This window comes from Galleria mellonella, unplaced genomic scaffold (genome assembly GCF_026898425.1).
Source record: "Galleria mellonella isolate WM207_F2 unplaced genomic scaffold, CSIRO_AGI_GalMel_v1 utg261, whole genome shotgun sequence".
Taxonomy (NCBI): Eukaryota; Metazoa; Arthropoda; class Insecta; order Lepidoptera; family Pyralidae; genus Galleria; species Galleria mellonella.
In genome coordinates, this window is record NW_026442057.1 from 357,416 (window position 1) to 374,669 (window position 17,254).

Here is a 17,254-nt window from a genome sequence, read left to right on the forward strand (position 1 = left end):
ATATATTTGAAGATAATTTGAATTCATGACAAAATTAATCCTGATAAAATGAATTTAAATAATGACTGGATTTTTCAACAAGACAACGATCCTAAGCATAAGGCTAAAAAACTATGTTTTGGTTCGAACAAAAATAATATAAACTACTGACTTGGCCTGCTTAAAACCCTCATTTGAATCCCATAGAGCATCTATGGGATCATTTGTATGAAAATGTAAAGAAATCGGACCGACAAACAATTAAAAATTTTACAAATCGCCCTGAACAAGAGTGGCATAATTTACCATTACAAGAACTACAAAATCTTGTCGAAAGTATCCCAAAGCACTTACGAGCAGTCATCGCAACTAAAAACGGCCCTACGAGATACTAGAAATAATTTATTATTAATTAAAAACAATTTAAAATTAAATATTAAGTCTGCGCAAATAATTTCCGACTGCATGAATTTGAGAATATTTTGAATATTTTTTAATTTATAAATAATTTTGATTTGCAAATACATTATCTGAATGATTAACACTATATTTCACTGTTTTCTTAAATATCTTGAATAATTTGAATCATATTTAACGCACAAATTCATTAAAATGTTATAAAATTTTGCGCGCAAATAGTTTCCGACGCGACTGTACATACTATATAACAAGTACATAGTAAATAACCCTGCGAAATGAGGGTCTGGTGACCTGTAATACAGGTATTCTTATACCTATCTCAGGCACCAGTCTCTCACAATTATATTTATAATTTGATTACTTTAATATAAGCATATCCCATTGTGTTTCACTGTGATGTATTGTGAAGAGAGAATAAATCGATTTTTATTATATTATTAGTCATCTAATAATATAATGATTTACCGAACCTTACAGTTACGTGCACCGTAATCCAAATAAGGTATAAGTGACAATGTAAATAGATTGGTAACTACTGCAGATGACGTTAAACGAATAATTACATAAGACTGCGTCGCACTTTGATCTCTGTTGCGTATTTATGAGGTGATCTTGGTGATAGAGATTTCTGCAACTTGCGTGAATAAGTGTGATTCATGTCGTAGTTTGGTTTTTTTCAACCGACTTTAAAAATAAGTACGTTCTCAATTCGGTAGATTTTCTTTTTTTTTGTTTGTCACCTCATAGCTCCGTCAGTTTTTGTTTTTGGTGGATGAAAATGGAATGGAAAGTGAAGGGTGATAGATGAGAATGAAAACAGGCCAGTTAGCCCATCATGATGAATTCATCAGGAATTAACCATGATAGTTTCCAGGGGGAACCGCGAGGAATTCGACCTGGTTGGATATATTGCTAGCAATGGGATTCTTAGTCTCCATTACTAACAATCCCTTTCGCCCCTAACGCCGTCAGTTGTGGACCGCTTTAGAGGATTATTTTTTATTTGTAAGGATTTACTTACAGATTGGTGATATAGAAATTTTATCAAAATCGGTTCAGTAATTTAGTTTTTAGACCAAAATAACTGGTTTTTGTCACAATTAGTTTTTTGTTTTATAGGACATAGTCTTTAATTATTTTGCAATTTGGAATGGTAATCAAGCTGACGGCTCACTTGATGGGAAGTGGCAATGCAAATGTTCAGCAAATAAATTCAGCTAAGAAGAACTGGCGTAAAACACGACTATATTTACTTATTAATAGACTTTAAAAAGCGCGGGAAGTTCTCCTTTCGGTTGTATTTTTTTATGTTTGTCACCTCATAACTCCGTCTGTTGTAAACCGATTTGGAAGATTCTTTTTTTATCTGTAAGGATGTATTTAGAGATTGGTCCCATAGAAATTCTATCAAAATTAGTTTTGTAGTTTAACTATGAAATCAAAATAACCGGTTTTGCCACAATTCAAGTTGTATTTTTTCTGTGGAGCACATTCTTTATTTTTCATTGAGATTATTTAATACGCTGTTTTTTTTTCGGTTGTGGAATTAAATTTATTTATATTGATCTGCAATCGCCATGTAGGTTTGTGTGAATCAAAACCATTCGATTATTCAAACTCGATTGTCAAATAATCGAACGATCTTGATTCTAGAGTTTCGATAACGGGATCGTTGAGAACGACTTTCATTCACCCATCCTCACTTCCTTTTTTGTTTAGTTTTTTTTTAATATGATAATTAGACACGCTTCTATTGCTATAATGTTACGGTTCAAATTGGACATACATTTGTTAATGAAATGACGTTCTAATATGTTTTTATAGCATTCATGTTCGCTAAAATATGTTTTGATTAATTAGACAGGTGTATAGAACATAGTTTTTTTAGACATTTTTGGATGTACAATGTATTTCTTGAATGTGATTATATTGTAGACAGATAGACACTCTTTATTGTTTCTTCCAAAAGATTACAATAGTAAACTTATTATAAATATAAACAATTACAAGAAATAATCACAATGAGAAAACAATGGGCGACCTTATCGCTAAAAGCGATCTCTTCCAGGCAACTTTTGGATGGAGATGAGTTATAAACAGTTTGTTTGGAGGCACGATGAAAATTCTATTATTTCTAAATATGGAGATTTAATACATGTTATAATGTAATTTATTATAATTAGTAGTTGCAAATAATTAAAATAATACCAGTATTAGTTACGTTCGTGACTTGGTTCATATGTTTGAATTCTGTTAAGATATTCTCCGAAGCGCGAAGTGATATATTTTTTTTACATGGCTCCAAACATCGTCTGTTTTAATGGAAAGTTTTATACAAATCGTCCGCATGGGTACCTTCGTCCCACTTTTCCTTCTGCTGCTAAGAAGCTGTGTTTCGGTTTGAAGGGATATGTCATTGACACTTTAGTCTTCAGAAATGTCCACACGCAATGGACGTCACAGAATATTCTATGAAGCCTATGCCGTCGTTCTTGTCTACACGACGGTGACCACTTTCCACCAGTAGCTCGTCAGCCTATTTGCCATTTCGCATTGCATAATCTTTTTTATGCAACTCACAACGGTAAACAACTTAAGATGTTTGGAGTACATTATACACACAACACAAACGTGGAATTTGTAAAGTTAGTGCTTGTATTTTGTACTAGTGTACACATCGAGACCGCTTTCACCGGCGTTTGTGGCTAGATAACGCGCGGAACACGTAAAATTAATGCTGCAGCTTCGTACAGTAGAAAGCTGTATGCCACTTGACAATTCTTATAATCTTGCTGGTTACTCTGTTTGAGTCATAGATTGCTATGTATTTGCTCTTCTATTGCAGTTAATTGTTTTATTTACTAATATTTTATGTATTTATTTATTTAATACATTATTATTATTTCAGCCGTTAACTGTCCACTGCTGAACATAAGCCTTCCCTATAAGGAGAGTTTTGCCAGTAGTTGCCACGCTTGGCAGACGGGTTGGCAACTGTAGTTAGGCCTTTAGGGATGTTTTAAGAGGGACGCTGCTTAATTTCTTTAATTTGAAAAATTCTTAAAAGTTACATACATACATACATATCTGTCACACCTGTCTCCCATTAGGGTAGACAGAAACAATGGAATGCCAAATGCTTCTTAAAAGATAATGAAGATGTTTTGTTGCTTGCTAATCAATTACGTTTTAATGGTTTACCGGATTTAAATTTTAAAATTACATAGATAAGTATGTTCTACTATATAGATACACAGGGAATATTTTTTTTTATATTGACGAAATTTGTATGAGACCGACATGGTCTCAGTGAAGTAAATTTTTTTTTTATACGACTTAGAATGGCAAACCAGCTGACGGCCCACCTGATGTAAAGTGGGAACCGTCGCCTATAGACATGAGCAGTACCATGGACATAACAGAGTATACTGATTCGCCCATGATACCCCCCATGCGTTGCCATTTCTGAGGGCTCAGGTGTTATTCCTCTGTACCCTGTAAATTCACGCCATATCCCACCCTTCAAACCGAAACACAGCCATGCAAACACAACTGCTTCATGGTTGATACACGAATGGGACAGAGGTACCCAAGCAAACGACTTTTGTAATAGTCTCCCTCTGGTAAAAAAAGAATAGCCAAAAAGATATCGGATTATATAATCCAATACAAAAAGTGTATACACAAAAAATGTTGTCGCATTGAGAACCTCCCTTTTTGTAGTCGGTTAATGGTAAAAAGATTTTCATCAGAGTTCACTACTTAGCCTTAATCTTCAACGGACCGTGTTATTGATAATATAGTTTCCTAGTACCTTCAAGGTTGTTATTGTGGGTATTATTGATAGAAATTAAGTATATGTTCAACCATATGTATGAGAAATATCACTACACTTTATATCTACGTCATATTCAAACGTATTCGTATAGGCTGAAATTGCGATCACAGCCATCTTTAAAAAAAATATAGAGACTATAACTGGTCTGGCCACAAATACTGTTACTTATTTTATTTTCTTTTTTCAACATTTTAATTATTTTGAATTTGGAACACGTTTATTATTTTAAAAAGTTCTTTCGATTTCGCGCCATTTCGCATATTTTTTCGTGGTCATTATCAAATTAGAATATGGAATAGGGTGTTAAAAAAATAGGATTGCAATGATCGCCTTGCACAAAGTGGGTATGGAGCCGTCGGCCATATTCCAAACACTTCAAAAGCTTGGATCAGCCGTATGTTCGTATATCGTACTATCAACAAATACAAGAACACTTCGTATGTCGAAGACCAGAAAAGATTGGGACGGCCGGGCGGCCGCGTGCTGTTAGAACTACAAATGCTGTTAATGCTGTTAAAGCTAAAATTCGTCAAAACTCCATTAGGAAGCAAAAAAATTTATCGCGAGAAATGAAGATTCCTTCTTGTATTTATATTTAATTTTTTAATAAATAAAATGAATTTTTGCGCTTTAAAATGGTGCAAAACTTATAAGACAAAATAAATATAAAGTTGTAAAAGAAACATAACTATTTATCACGCAAAATTGTATGAAAAAGTTGACGCGTTTTTCTTGAAGCATTTGTATGGAGACACTCCATCTATATAATCTAAGGGTATCACATATCGATTGTAGAAGGAACTATCAAAATTGTTTTACATTAAGTTTATTGCTTTTAATCACCCAATTGTTTACTATTGTCATTGCTGTACAAACAACTTCACAAGCATTTGAAGTGCCCCAGTCTGGAACTAGAGCCGTGGGTTGATACTGGCCTTGTTAATTGACTTATGCAAGTTTAATCACAAGACATTTCTGTAACTGATGACTCCGGAGGGAGGGGATTGTTATTTATTTATTTATTTATTTGTATTTTATTGTATACCTTAATCATCTGAACCTCGTAGTAATATAGCTTGTCTTATTATCTTTTTATGACAAAAAGTCAAAGATACCATGTAGATTTGAGGGGAAAGGGGTTGTTAGTAATGGGGACTAATGTCCCCATTGCTAACAAGCCCTGTCAGATCGACCTCCACGCGGTTCCCCCTGGGAACCATTGTAATTAATACTTGTTGCATTTGTCACGATGGGCCAACTGACCTGCATGCTCATCTATCATCACCTACTGGTGCCCCGCCAGTGTATACTGATAGCGCAGACGGGGTTACCATTCCATGATCAATTAAAAAAGTATGTAGTATGTATTAAGTATTGAGAGCCTTGTTTTTTAACTCGGTTAAACGAAATAGCTTCCACGTAAGGTTACGTATGAGATGTACTCGTATGTTATGGCTTCATTCGCAACTTTCTTCCATGGCGATTAACATAATGAATCATAAACTAGCCGAATGTAAATCTCGGCCTCGATAACAACATAGACGTTAACCGACTTCCCAAATTGGTAGCTTGTGTTTTGGCTGTTAGAGAAGGCGTGATAATTCGGTACAACGAAATTGGACTGAGCCGTGAAATTTTCGGTCAAGGCCTCAAAAATGATTTAGGTTTATATTTCAACCGACTTCAAGAAGGAGGCGGTACTTATTCCGATTTTTTTTTGTGTGTGTACACTGTGTGATACGATAATCTTGTATTGATTTTATTTATTTTTCTTTTACGCGATTCTAAAGGTGAAATAATTTTTGAAATACTCTAAATGTTTTATGACTTCGTCCATTACAAACTAAAAATCAAATAACCTCTTTTCATAATATATATTCGTGATATTTTAAGTGGAATTAGATCGAAAACGTTATCCCTACTGACTAAGGATCACGATTTGTTTCCGAAACTAGTCGAGTTTTGTAGGATCTAATTACACGTACATTAAACCGGTAGTAATTACATTAAAATATTTAATATATGCTTACAAAACTTATATTCATGATTATTATATCTGGAGGGTAGTTTAATAGTTTATATTAAGACGGATGGAGGAGATTTGTTCCTTTTCAATAAACCAGTTAGTATTTGACTGCATTGTTTCACTGACGTCACAATATCTACCGTTAACTGTCCACTGTTGAACATAGGCCTCCCCTAACAGGGGGCCTTTGCTAGTAGTCGCTACGTTTCCCAGGCGGACTGGCAACTGCAGTTAGACTTTGGTGATGTTTGAAGAGAGACGCTGGCTGCCTATCCATCGACCATTAAGTCCCCTTAATCCCCTCTTACGACATCCAAGGAGTGACCACACGATATAATATATATTTGTTGGGGGGGGGGGGGGAAGGGATTGTTAGTAATGGAGACTGAGAATCCCATTGCTAGCAATATACCCAACCAGGTCGACCTCCTCGCGGTTCCCCCTGGAAACTATCATGGTTAATTCCTGATGAATTCATCATGATGTAGCCCATCATGATGTAGCCCACTGGTGCTCCGCAAGCGTATACCGTTAGCGTAGGCGGGGTTACCATACTATGTTGTTGTAAAGCGTAGTGCTTGTAAACAAGTATATTTGAATAAAAGTAATTTAAATTTGTTGATGTAATCAGTTTCGTCTCTCTCTCTCTCTCTCTCTCTCTATATCCGGATCTTCCTAATTCATTCATGTTCATCGTAACGGCTGAATACCAGACGAACGCGTCACAAATCTGAAATTACATCAGCAACGGCGGACCACTGGAGAAATAGCGAGGATATTATCGAACGGGCACCGCGTCAATTCGCGCAGAGGTGGGGCCGGCAGAAAAATAAATATTTGGAAGTACGCCGAGCTATGTCTGTGCTGCTTTACGTCATAATGTTCGCTGGATTTTTTTTTATGCAACTCAGGTAAACACCTGGTGGGAAGTGGTGACTGTTGCCTGTAGACATAAATTTCTCATTTTTGGCCATTCTGCCACTGTGTTTTCTTTTAATTTGAGAGAATGGTGTGATAAGCCCGTCTGTGCTATCGGTATACGCTGGTGGGGCAGCAGTGAGAGATGGTAGCAATATAGTATATATTGCTATCAAGTCGACGTGAACCCATCCCAGGAAGCCATCGTGGTTAATTCTTGGTGCGGTTACGAAGGATTTTTTTCCCGCGAACGCTCAGGCTGTGGAATGAGCTCCTTACCGACGTTTTCTCTAGAAACTACAGTATAGAGTTTTTCAAAAAGGGTGTATTAAAGTTTCTTCAGGTTGGCAAGGCACGCGTGACACCTCTAGTGTTGCAGGCATCCATTAGCTATAGTGACCGTTTACCATCCAACGGGCTGTATGCTTGTTTACCACCTTTGTGGTATAAAAAAAAATTCCATCACGATAGACAACTGCTCTGTTTTTTATTATTACTGATCCTCAAATACACCCTATCAGGTCGACCTCAACGCGGTTCCTCCTGGAAACTATCGTGTTTAATTGTAGTGGAAATCGTCACGATTGGTTCACCATTTCTTTATTACTCAGTAAAAAAAAAAAAACATTATTTCCTATTAAAAGAATTTAAATTCTGATGAAGGTGAAGTGATGTGATGAATAGGTACTAGGCAGGCGATATACATAGTTAGATAGATAGATAGATAGATACTCTTTATTGTTTCCTCCAAAAGATTACAATAGTAAACTTATTATAGATATAAACAATTACAAGAAATAATCACAATGAGAAAACAATGGGCGACCTTATCGCTAAGAGCGATCTCTTGCAGGCAACCTTTGGATGGAGAGGAGTAATTATAAACAGTTTGGTGGGAGGCACGATGAAAATAGTTAAATACATTTTTTAAAATAATCTCTATTCTATTCTTCTATTTGAGCGGCGGATTCCACTTTCCATGCGGTGAGACGTCAGCCCGTTTCACACTCGAAGTTGTATAAAAAAATTGCAAAACGGATAAACATTTGGACGCGCGCCGAGCCCACGTGTTTGTGTTGTTTTTTTACGATGTTGTATGCAGAAATGTGATAGTTTGATAAAAAGTTTACTCAAAATTGTAATCTTAAATGAATTTTTTTTTTTGATGTGTGAAAATGGTATGGTAACCCCGCCCGCGCTAACGGGATACGCTGGCGCAGCACCAGTGAAGGGTGATAGATGAGAATGAAAACAGGCCAGTTAGCCCAACACGATGAATTCATCAGGAATTAACCATGATAGTTTCCAGGGAGAACCGCGTGGAGGTTGACCTGGTTAGGTATATATGTTAGCAATGGGATTTTTAGTCTCCATTACTAACAATCCCTTTCCCCCTGTTCTCCTATAATACAGCGTTGCAAGAAAAGAGAAACTAAATAAAATACTTTATGAAGTCGCATACATGTTTCTTGGAGGGACACTTGTGCCCAGGACTGGGACGTTAGTAGGCTATTATGATGATGAGAGTTCTGGTGGTTGGACAAATTACAAACTGAAATTAAAACTGTGTGAGTCGCATGCTTCTTTGATTAAATTATTTCTTTCTTTATTCTTCTTTAATTTTTTTTTATACAACTTAGAATGGCAAACAAGCTGACGGCTCACCTGATGGAAAGTGGTAACCGTCGCCTATGAACATGAGCAATACCATGGAAATAACAGAGTATACTGTTTCGCCCATGATACCCTCCATGTGTTGCCATTCCTGAGGACTCGGGTGTTATTCCTCTGTACCCTGTAAATTTACGCCATATCCCACCCTTCAAAGCGAAACACAGCCATGCAAACACAACTGCTTCACGGTAGAAACACGAATGGGACAGAGGTACCCAAGCAATCGACTTTTGTACAAAGTCTCCCTCTGGTAAAGAATGCTCTACGTAAGAATTACTCATATATCTTGTTATTAGTATGCGATGATGGTCTACTTGTTTTGCAAAATCCATTCAAATCTGTACAGTCGTTTAGGTGTGAGAACAAATATCTAAACAAACTTTCACATTGTATAATATATAATATGAAAAGGATACAATTAAAACAATTCTGGTAGTTCGTTCACGCTCGAGGTTTCGCACGTGGAGTAAAACTCTCGAATTGCGATTCTGTTACGATAACAATCGAAATGCAGACACGCAGTCTGTCTCGGTGACACACCCGATAGTGCGGAACTGGTTTTTGTAGAAACTGGTAGAAACAATAGCTTTGACACTGCTCACTAAGCATGGTAACTGGTAACCCCTTCTTCGCTATCGGTATACACTATCGGAGCACCAGTTTTTTTTTATGAGTGAAAATGGTATGGTAACCCCGCCTGCGCTAACGGGATACGCTGGCGGAGCACCAGTGAAGGGTGATAGATGAGAATGAAAACATGCCAGTTAGCCCATCATGGTGAATTCATCAGGAATTAACCATGATAGTTTCCAGAGAGAACCGCGAGGAGGTCGACCTGGATGGGTATATTGCTAGCAATGGGATTCTCAGGATATTTTATTAGGAGGATACCACCTGTCAGGTTGACCTCCACGCGGTTCCCCCTGAAAACCATCGTGGTTAATTCTAGTGGAACTCATCACAATAGGCTAACTGACTTGCTTTCATTGTCACGGGTACGGGTACGAAAGGGTATTTTTTTTTTAAACGTCACTATGTCGCACGATAGTTTTTTTTTTTTATACGATTTGGAATGATACATTAATAGAAAGTGGTAACCGTTGCCAATGTATACATGTGTAAACGTCTTAGACATCACAGAATCATTATTAAAATTGGGCTATAATTAAGGGAAATATACCATATTGCAGCCAAACATCCATCCAAATTACCCCATAACGGACCACTTAGAATTCGCCGACTTTCTGGCTCACTCTTCTAAGCTATATTGCATTCCTAATGGGCGGTAGAGTAATAAAATAAAGATTTTGTATCACAAAAAAAACCGACTTCAATTGTGGCATATTAATAAATTACTAAGTCGATTTTGATAAAATTTCTATGGGACAACAGATTATGGGTTTAGAACTGATGGTGTTATGAGATAATAAATATTAAAAAATATAACAGAATAGAGCACCTTCTTCTTTTTAAGTCGGTTGAAAACATAATGTAACCTAACGTAGTTTTGTTAAACAAAAACTGTACAAAAGGATTTAGGACATAACTCCATCAATAAGGTAATAAACATAGAAATAATACAACCGAATTGAGCATCTCTTTCTTTTTGAAATTGGTTCAAAATGACTATTGTTTACTTAAATTAAATTTGTTTTTGTTTGACTAACGTACGGATATATGCTAAAGCATATATTCGCATATGTATGATATGCGTCCATGCAAATTGCTAGACCGGCCCAACTGTATAAGTTTCCGGTGTTACGGCGAAACAAAAGGATAGACATGATTTTAGCAGTCTATGTTAGTACATATGTTAATTCGTTTCCTCGTAACTCCGAAACTACTTATTGCTTTTTGGCCAATGAGCAGTCGATGGTTTTCCGTTTATCTGTCTGTCCCGTTGTATCTTATAGGCTCTCATGTTATAATTATGGCGACGAGATATCCTTACTACCTTATAAAATTTACTTCTATTATGAATACAAAAATTTGGGGGGAGGAGGGAAGAGATTGTTAGCAATGGAGTTTGACATACCCATTGCTAGCAATATGCCCTATTAGGTCGACCTCCACGTGGTTCCCCCTGGAAACCATCGTGAACAATTATTGTGGAATTCGTCACGATGGGCTAACTGACCTGCTTCATCCTCACCTATCATTCTTCACTGGTGCCCCGCCGGTGTATACCGATAGCGCATGTGGGGTTACCATTCCATTATCATCCATTAAAAAAAACCCTGTATCGTGTAATTCAGAAATGTGATTTAACCATAGTGATACATTAATATTTTGTATGCATGTTACGCGATATCGTCACTAACTTAACCGGGGGGAAGGGATTGTTAGTAATGGAGACTGAGAATCCCATTGCCAACAATATACCCAACCAGGTCGACCTCCTCGCGGTTCTCCCTGGAAACTATCATGGTTATTTCCTGATGAATTCATCATGATGGGCTAACTGGCCTATTTTCATTCTCATCTTACCTACCTATCTTCATTTCATCACTATACCATTTACACCCATCAAAAAAAATTCTTAACCGATTTTGATACTTGCTTTTGAAATCAACGAGGTCTATTCCTAGGTGTTGGTTCTTTTAATCTAACGATGATTGATGCTGCCGTTTTTGTGGAGCAAAAAACTGTTTCGAAACTAAATGTACTTTATATTATTCTCAATTTCGTGTATAATATAGTATATGTCATATATGTGTACGTATATTTGTTATTTATATATATTTGTTCTTTTATATATGTAATTTTAGTATGTATGTATATCAATAATTACTAGTACCGCATTCGAGTATTCTGACACTTCCCTATGGTTGACTGGGAGAGAATGCTTTTAGCATTAAGTTCGCCATGTACATATATGTACTAATGAATAAATAAATAAATATGGTTGCAGACACGTAACACGATATCGTGTTCTAAATTTAAACATTTTCAATATTTGAATTTAGAACTAATAGAATAAGATACTAACGAGTATCGATTTTAAGTAAAATAGAAATTTGGAAAGTTGTATTGTTTTGTTGCCGACCTTACGTCATTGGATCGTGTGATGCAATGTTTGATCCAACGTTTGCGCCAACTATGCTCTCTAGTCTAAATACGTTATCGGGATTCCTGCATGTTTAGAATATTTGCCGCGGCATTTCGCTTAAATTTATTTATATAAACATTATTTTGGGCGCGGCAGAGGTGTGTCACAATCAATGTGACCAACATTTTTATTAAGATTTTCGTTGCATTTTAAGTTTTTATTTTTTAATAATAGGATAAAATAGGAATAACACCTGAGGGGTATTATGGGCGAAACAGTATACTCTGTTATGTCCATCGTACTGCTCATGTCTATAGGCGACAGTTACCACTTTCCATCAGGTGGGCCGTCAGCTTGTTTCCCATTCTAAGTTGCGTAAAAAAATCTACTAATCATTATCAATGTAAGAGCGTTATAACCGCTCATTTACTAACATAGGTTAAGTCAATTTGTAACTAACAACATGAGCCTTATGTAGTCTAATTAAATAAATATTATTATTATTATTATAATGCATGTATGTAGTAATGTACATAGTCCATTTATATATTAAATTTTATTTAAATTCCTTTGACTATTTATACGTAACAAATAGGCACGTGTATTGACAAAGTTTCACATTTTATATCTTCTGAAGATTATACATTATTGCCACGAGGGTTTGTTTATGTCATCATTGAGTACTATAGTACCTAAATATTTGCCATTCTAAGTTGCATTAGAAAAAATATCTTCCATGTACAGACAGCGACCAGTTACGATTTTATACATATAGTATTGATTTCATATTAGTATTTAGAATAAAGATTTCGCAGTGATATCAAACTTAATTTTTAATTTTACCGGTCTTTATATCACATTTCATCAAATCTCCAATTATTTCATATTCTTTGTAACTCGTAAAGAGTTAAGTACATTGTGTCAGTAGACATGACAGGGCACGAAATAAGCTAATCCATGTAAATGTCATAATAATACATATATTACCCTTGATGTTACACTCGGCCATTGTGTCGCAGTGTCATTAATGTCACGAGCTGGTATGAATTACTGTAATAATTATCCTACTGAAAATATAAAGTGTAAAAAAGTGCCAAGTCCCGCAACGCAGTTCTTCCACTATAAAAAAGTTGTGAGATCTCGTGTAAAATCAAGTCAATAAATTTTATTTAGTGTCTATGGATGCACCTGTTTAATGATTTTGTTATAAATTGTTATCTTATCAATTACCTATCAACATATATAGTGACCGTATCAATATTAGACATCTTTGTTTTTTAATACAGTAGTATCTCGATTATCCGAATCGAATAAAACCAGGGGTATTCCGTAAAATCCAAATAATCGATTTTAAAGTCAAATTAAACAATTAAATATTAATATTTTCTATTATGTAAAGGAGTTTACATATGCCATTTAGACAATACGATATAATAAAATGACGAAGTATTAAGATAATGGATTAAATAATACCTATGCAATTTAAAATTTTGATTAGTAATTAGTTATTAATATTTGATGTAATGAATCACGTCATTTCCCTGCGGCCAAGTCCCTCATGTGGTTCAGTTGTAACAACCGTATGGGATCTGATTCGTCCTGCTTTGTCCGGATAATCGAATATTCGAATAATCGAGATTCTGTTACAAATGCCAAGTAATTATAATGACTTGGCAATATATTCTACTAATACATTTTTTTATTCTGAAATGCACTGTTTAGATTTATTTAGGCATCAAAGTAGTAGATATTGTGTTAGATTGTTCTCTTATAATTGTGATGCCGTGCATATGTTTACCCTTCGTATTGCATCCAAACAGCGTTGTGTCATCGCATCATTAATGTCACGGGCCGATATGAACGACTGTGAATAATTATAGTGTTTGTTTACAGATGCGGGCACGGCGTCGCGCGATAGCAATCTTGTGCGCTTGCGCCGCTCCGCGCTTGGAAAATCAGCGCCGACGCTCTCCGTCCATGTGGTCAGTATGACTATAATAAGAATAATTTTATTCAAGTAAATATAAGTATGTATAAGTTTTTTTTAATTAGTAGTCTATTATATCTCATATGTATATTAAAAATAAATTATCAAAACGAAATAGATTTTTTTTATACAACTTAGAATAGTAAACAAGCTGACGGCCCACCTGATGGAAAGTGGTAACCGTCGCCTATAGACATGAGCAGTACCATGTACATAACAGAGTACACTGTTTCGCCCATGATACCTCCCATGCGTTGCCATTCCTGAGGACTCAGGTGTTATTCCTCTGTACCCTGTAAGTTCACGCCATATCCCACCCTTCAAATCGAAACACAGCCATACAAATACAACTGCTTTACGGTTGAAATATGAATGGGACAGAGGTACCCAAGGAAACGACTTTTTCTTCCTGTATTGTAAATATTACGTCATAGGCTAACAGTTCTTCATTTCACCACGCCACCCTAAAGGTGTCGTCACACGCGGATTTTATTCAGACACTATTTGTCAATAATAAATATTACATTTACGCGAGGGAATGGCCCGTCCTTTGATTATTTATTAATTCAAGAGATGCGAAGTGAAGTATCACACTCTCGCAGCACGTTTCTTAAATTATTTACTACTCTAAGTGTATATATATATTTAATGGGTGAATTTTTCATGTGTGCATGGATTTCTGAAGAGTAAAGAGAAACTATAAGAAGTATCGAGACATATTGGTAAATGGACTACATACGAATAGTGAAATTACTGGTACAGATAGACAGACAAACAAATTGACACACAAACAAATAGACAGACAGACAGGTATAGAGATAAAAGTTTTATAAATTGTTGTTTTGGAGTTTATTGTTCCTAAAGGAACTCCAAAGGAAGTTCTAAACTCGATTGTATTTTTTCATGTTTGTTATCTAATAATTCCGTCAATTGTGAACAGATTTGAAAAATTCTTTTTTTATCTGAAAGGATATACTTACAGTTTGGTTCTGTAGAAATTCTATCAATATCGGTCTAGTAATTTTGTTTTAAATCAAAACAACTAGTTGTTGCTAAGTGGCGGCAACATTATGAATAACAAATGTGAAGTTTGTTTTCTATTGTGAATTAATGTAAACTCTTTTTGTTGTTGGCAATAAATTCTTTCTTTCTTTTTTTTTTCTTAGTTTTGTCATAATTGAAGTCGATTTTTTTTTTCAAATAATCACAAATAATCATCTATTATTATTATTATTTGTTCACAGAAAGAGCCATGTGTAGTGTCGCGGCGGCCCTCGAGGCTGCCGCCGCCGCCCCCACACCACAGGCTTTCACTCGTTGTGAGTATTGTTTGTAACTACTCAAAATACAATTTATGATATCCTGGTACCGACAGTGAAATTCTGTACTTGTCAGAGATGATTTATATATGAAATAATTCATTCAAAATCGTTATAATTATTTTAATAACACTTAGGCTCACACGTGGTGAGTATTTTTTATAAATACCTACTCCTATAATTTATGATATCCTGGTACCGACAGTGAAATTCTGTACTTGTCAGAGATGGTTTATATGAAATAATTTCATGATAAGTATTTTTTATAAATACCTACTCCTATAATTTATATTGTCCTGGTAGCGAGATCGAACTATTTTATACTGCTCGGCAAGATGATGATGATGATGATGATTACAGCTTTGTTTAGCTTTACAAGCTAGTTTTACTGGTGGGCACAAGTCTCTCTTTGTAAACATATGATATCATCATCATCATCATCATCATGTAAGCCGTCTACTGTTCACTGCTGAACATAGGCCTCTCCCAAAAGGAGGTTCTTAATTCGTTTGTAGTTTTTTTGTTTGTTTGTTAACTCATAACTCTGTCAGTTATAAACAGATTTGAAAAATTCTTCTTTATCTGCAAGGTTATACTTACAAATGGGTGCCATAGAGCTTTATCTGCAAGGTTATACTTACAAATGGGTGCCATAGAGATTTTATGAATATCGATCCAGTACTTTAGCTTTTATATCAAAATAACTAGTTTTGCCATAATTAAAGTAGTTTTCTTTTTTTGGAATACAATCTCAAATTATCAAATATTCAAGTATACTTTATTTACTATGCCAGGCAGTCTGAACGTCGATTGTAAACCCCTTTTTAATATAGTAGATCTTTATATATGAGTAAAAAGCGTCTATCTAAATTAGATAAATATTCACAAAATTTATCTACTGCAAATGCCTGGTAATAATGAAGCTCGGTATTTTTTACTACTACAACAGTACTTCGAACATACCTCGCGGTGGCAGCTTACAATTGAGGGATTTGGCTTATCTACAAAGTCGACACGACCCAGTCTTGATTTAAAATGTTTTTGGATCACTTTTTTTCTAGATCATTGAAGAAATGCCGCTACAAATAAAATTGGAATAGCGGGTGTCTGTATATACAATTTTTTTTTAAATGTAATACGGCTTTATGTAAGTTTATCTCTAGAAGTCTTAAACTACAGTCTAAAGAACTCAGCATTCATCATTATGAATAATGGAATACTAAGTCTGTCTATGCTTTTAGTATACGCTGACAGGGTTCATTGCGACTTTAGAAATTAACTACGATCGTTTTCAAAGGTGACCGCGTGGATGTCGACCTGACAGTAATCTTATTACAAACAATTATTTTTCCCCTAACAAACACCTTGGTATTTTGAAATAGAGGTATAAAGATTTATTTATTTAAATAAATTTATTGACCAAAATAAAATATGGTACAAAAGGCGGACTTAACAGCATTCTCTAGCAGTCAAAAGTAGATAAATATCTACGTTTATTTCACCTCAAGGTAGTGTGAGCCTTTAGAAGGGTTTACAGGTTTGGCCGGCACCCAGCAATGTCATAATGCAACGCACGTGTTAACGTGCCAACATTTTCTGTTATGACAAGTTGTTTTGTTTATTGCAGTGGCACGCGTCGCTTCTGTGACGTTTTGACCTCAGTTCCGACGTTGCGAATTGATAAAACTGGGCCGAATACGAATTAACCCCGTGCCTATAGAGTCTAGGGTTCCGTGCCGTTGCATATTGAATGAAAAAGAATTATAAGAGGTTTTCTTTTTATAAAACATCCGTGAATAACGTTCTCATATTGACACTTTGTGTTACCAATTAAAATATTAAAAGTTACTATGAATGGGCATGTAGAGGTATTTTCTTTATTTATTTATTTTTTACAGTACCCACAGGGGTTAAACAAATGGTTAAAAATTATAATAAAAAAGACTACAAAATTAACTAAATACGTAGCAAAAACTGCATTTTCATCCTTTAGCTGTCCACTGCTAAACTTAAGCCTCCCTCTTGGGCCAGTAGTTGCCACACT

The 17,254-nt window shown here is 35.4% G+C and overlaps 1 protein-coding gene across 1 annotated transcript in view; it reads left to right on the plus strand.

The window, feature by feature from the left end:
- Window positions 1-17,254, plus strand: part of LOC113521053 (microtubule-associated serine/threonine-protein kinase 3) — a 94,766-nt gene that overhangs the window by 19,969 nt on the left and 57,543 nt on the right. The window contains exons 2-3 of the mRNA XM_052895031.1: window positions 13,798-13,886; window positions 15,136-15,210. Coding sequence (XP_052750991.1) covers window positions 13,798-13,886; window positions 15,136-15,210 — 164 coding nt within the window. The remainder of the gene's footprint in view (window positions 1-13,797; window positions 13,887-15,135; window positions 15,211-17,254) is intronic.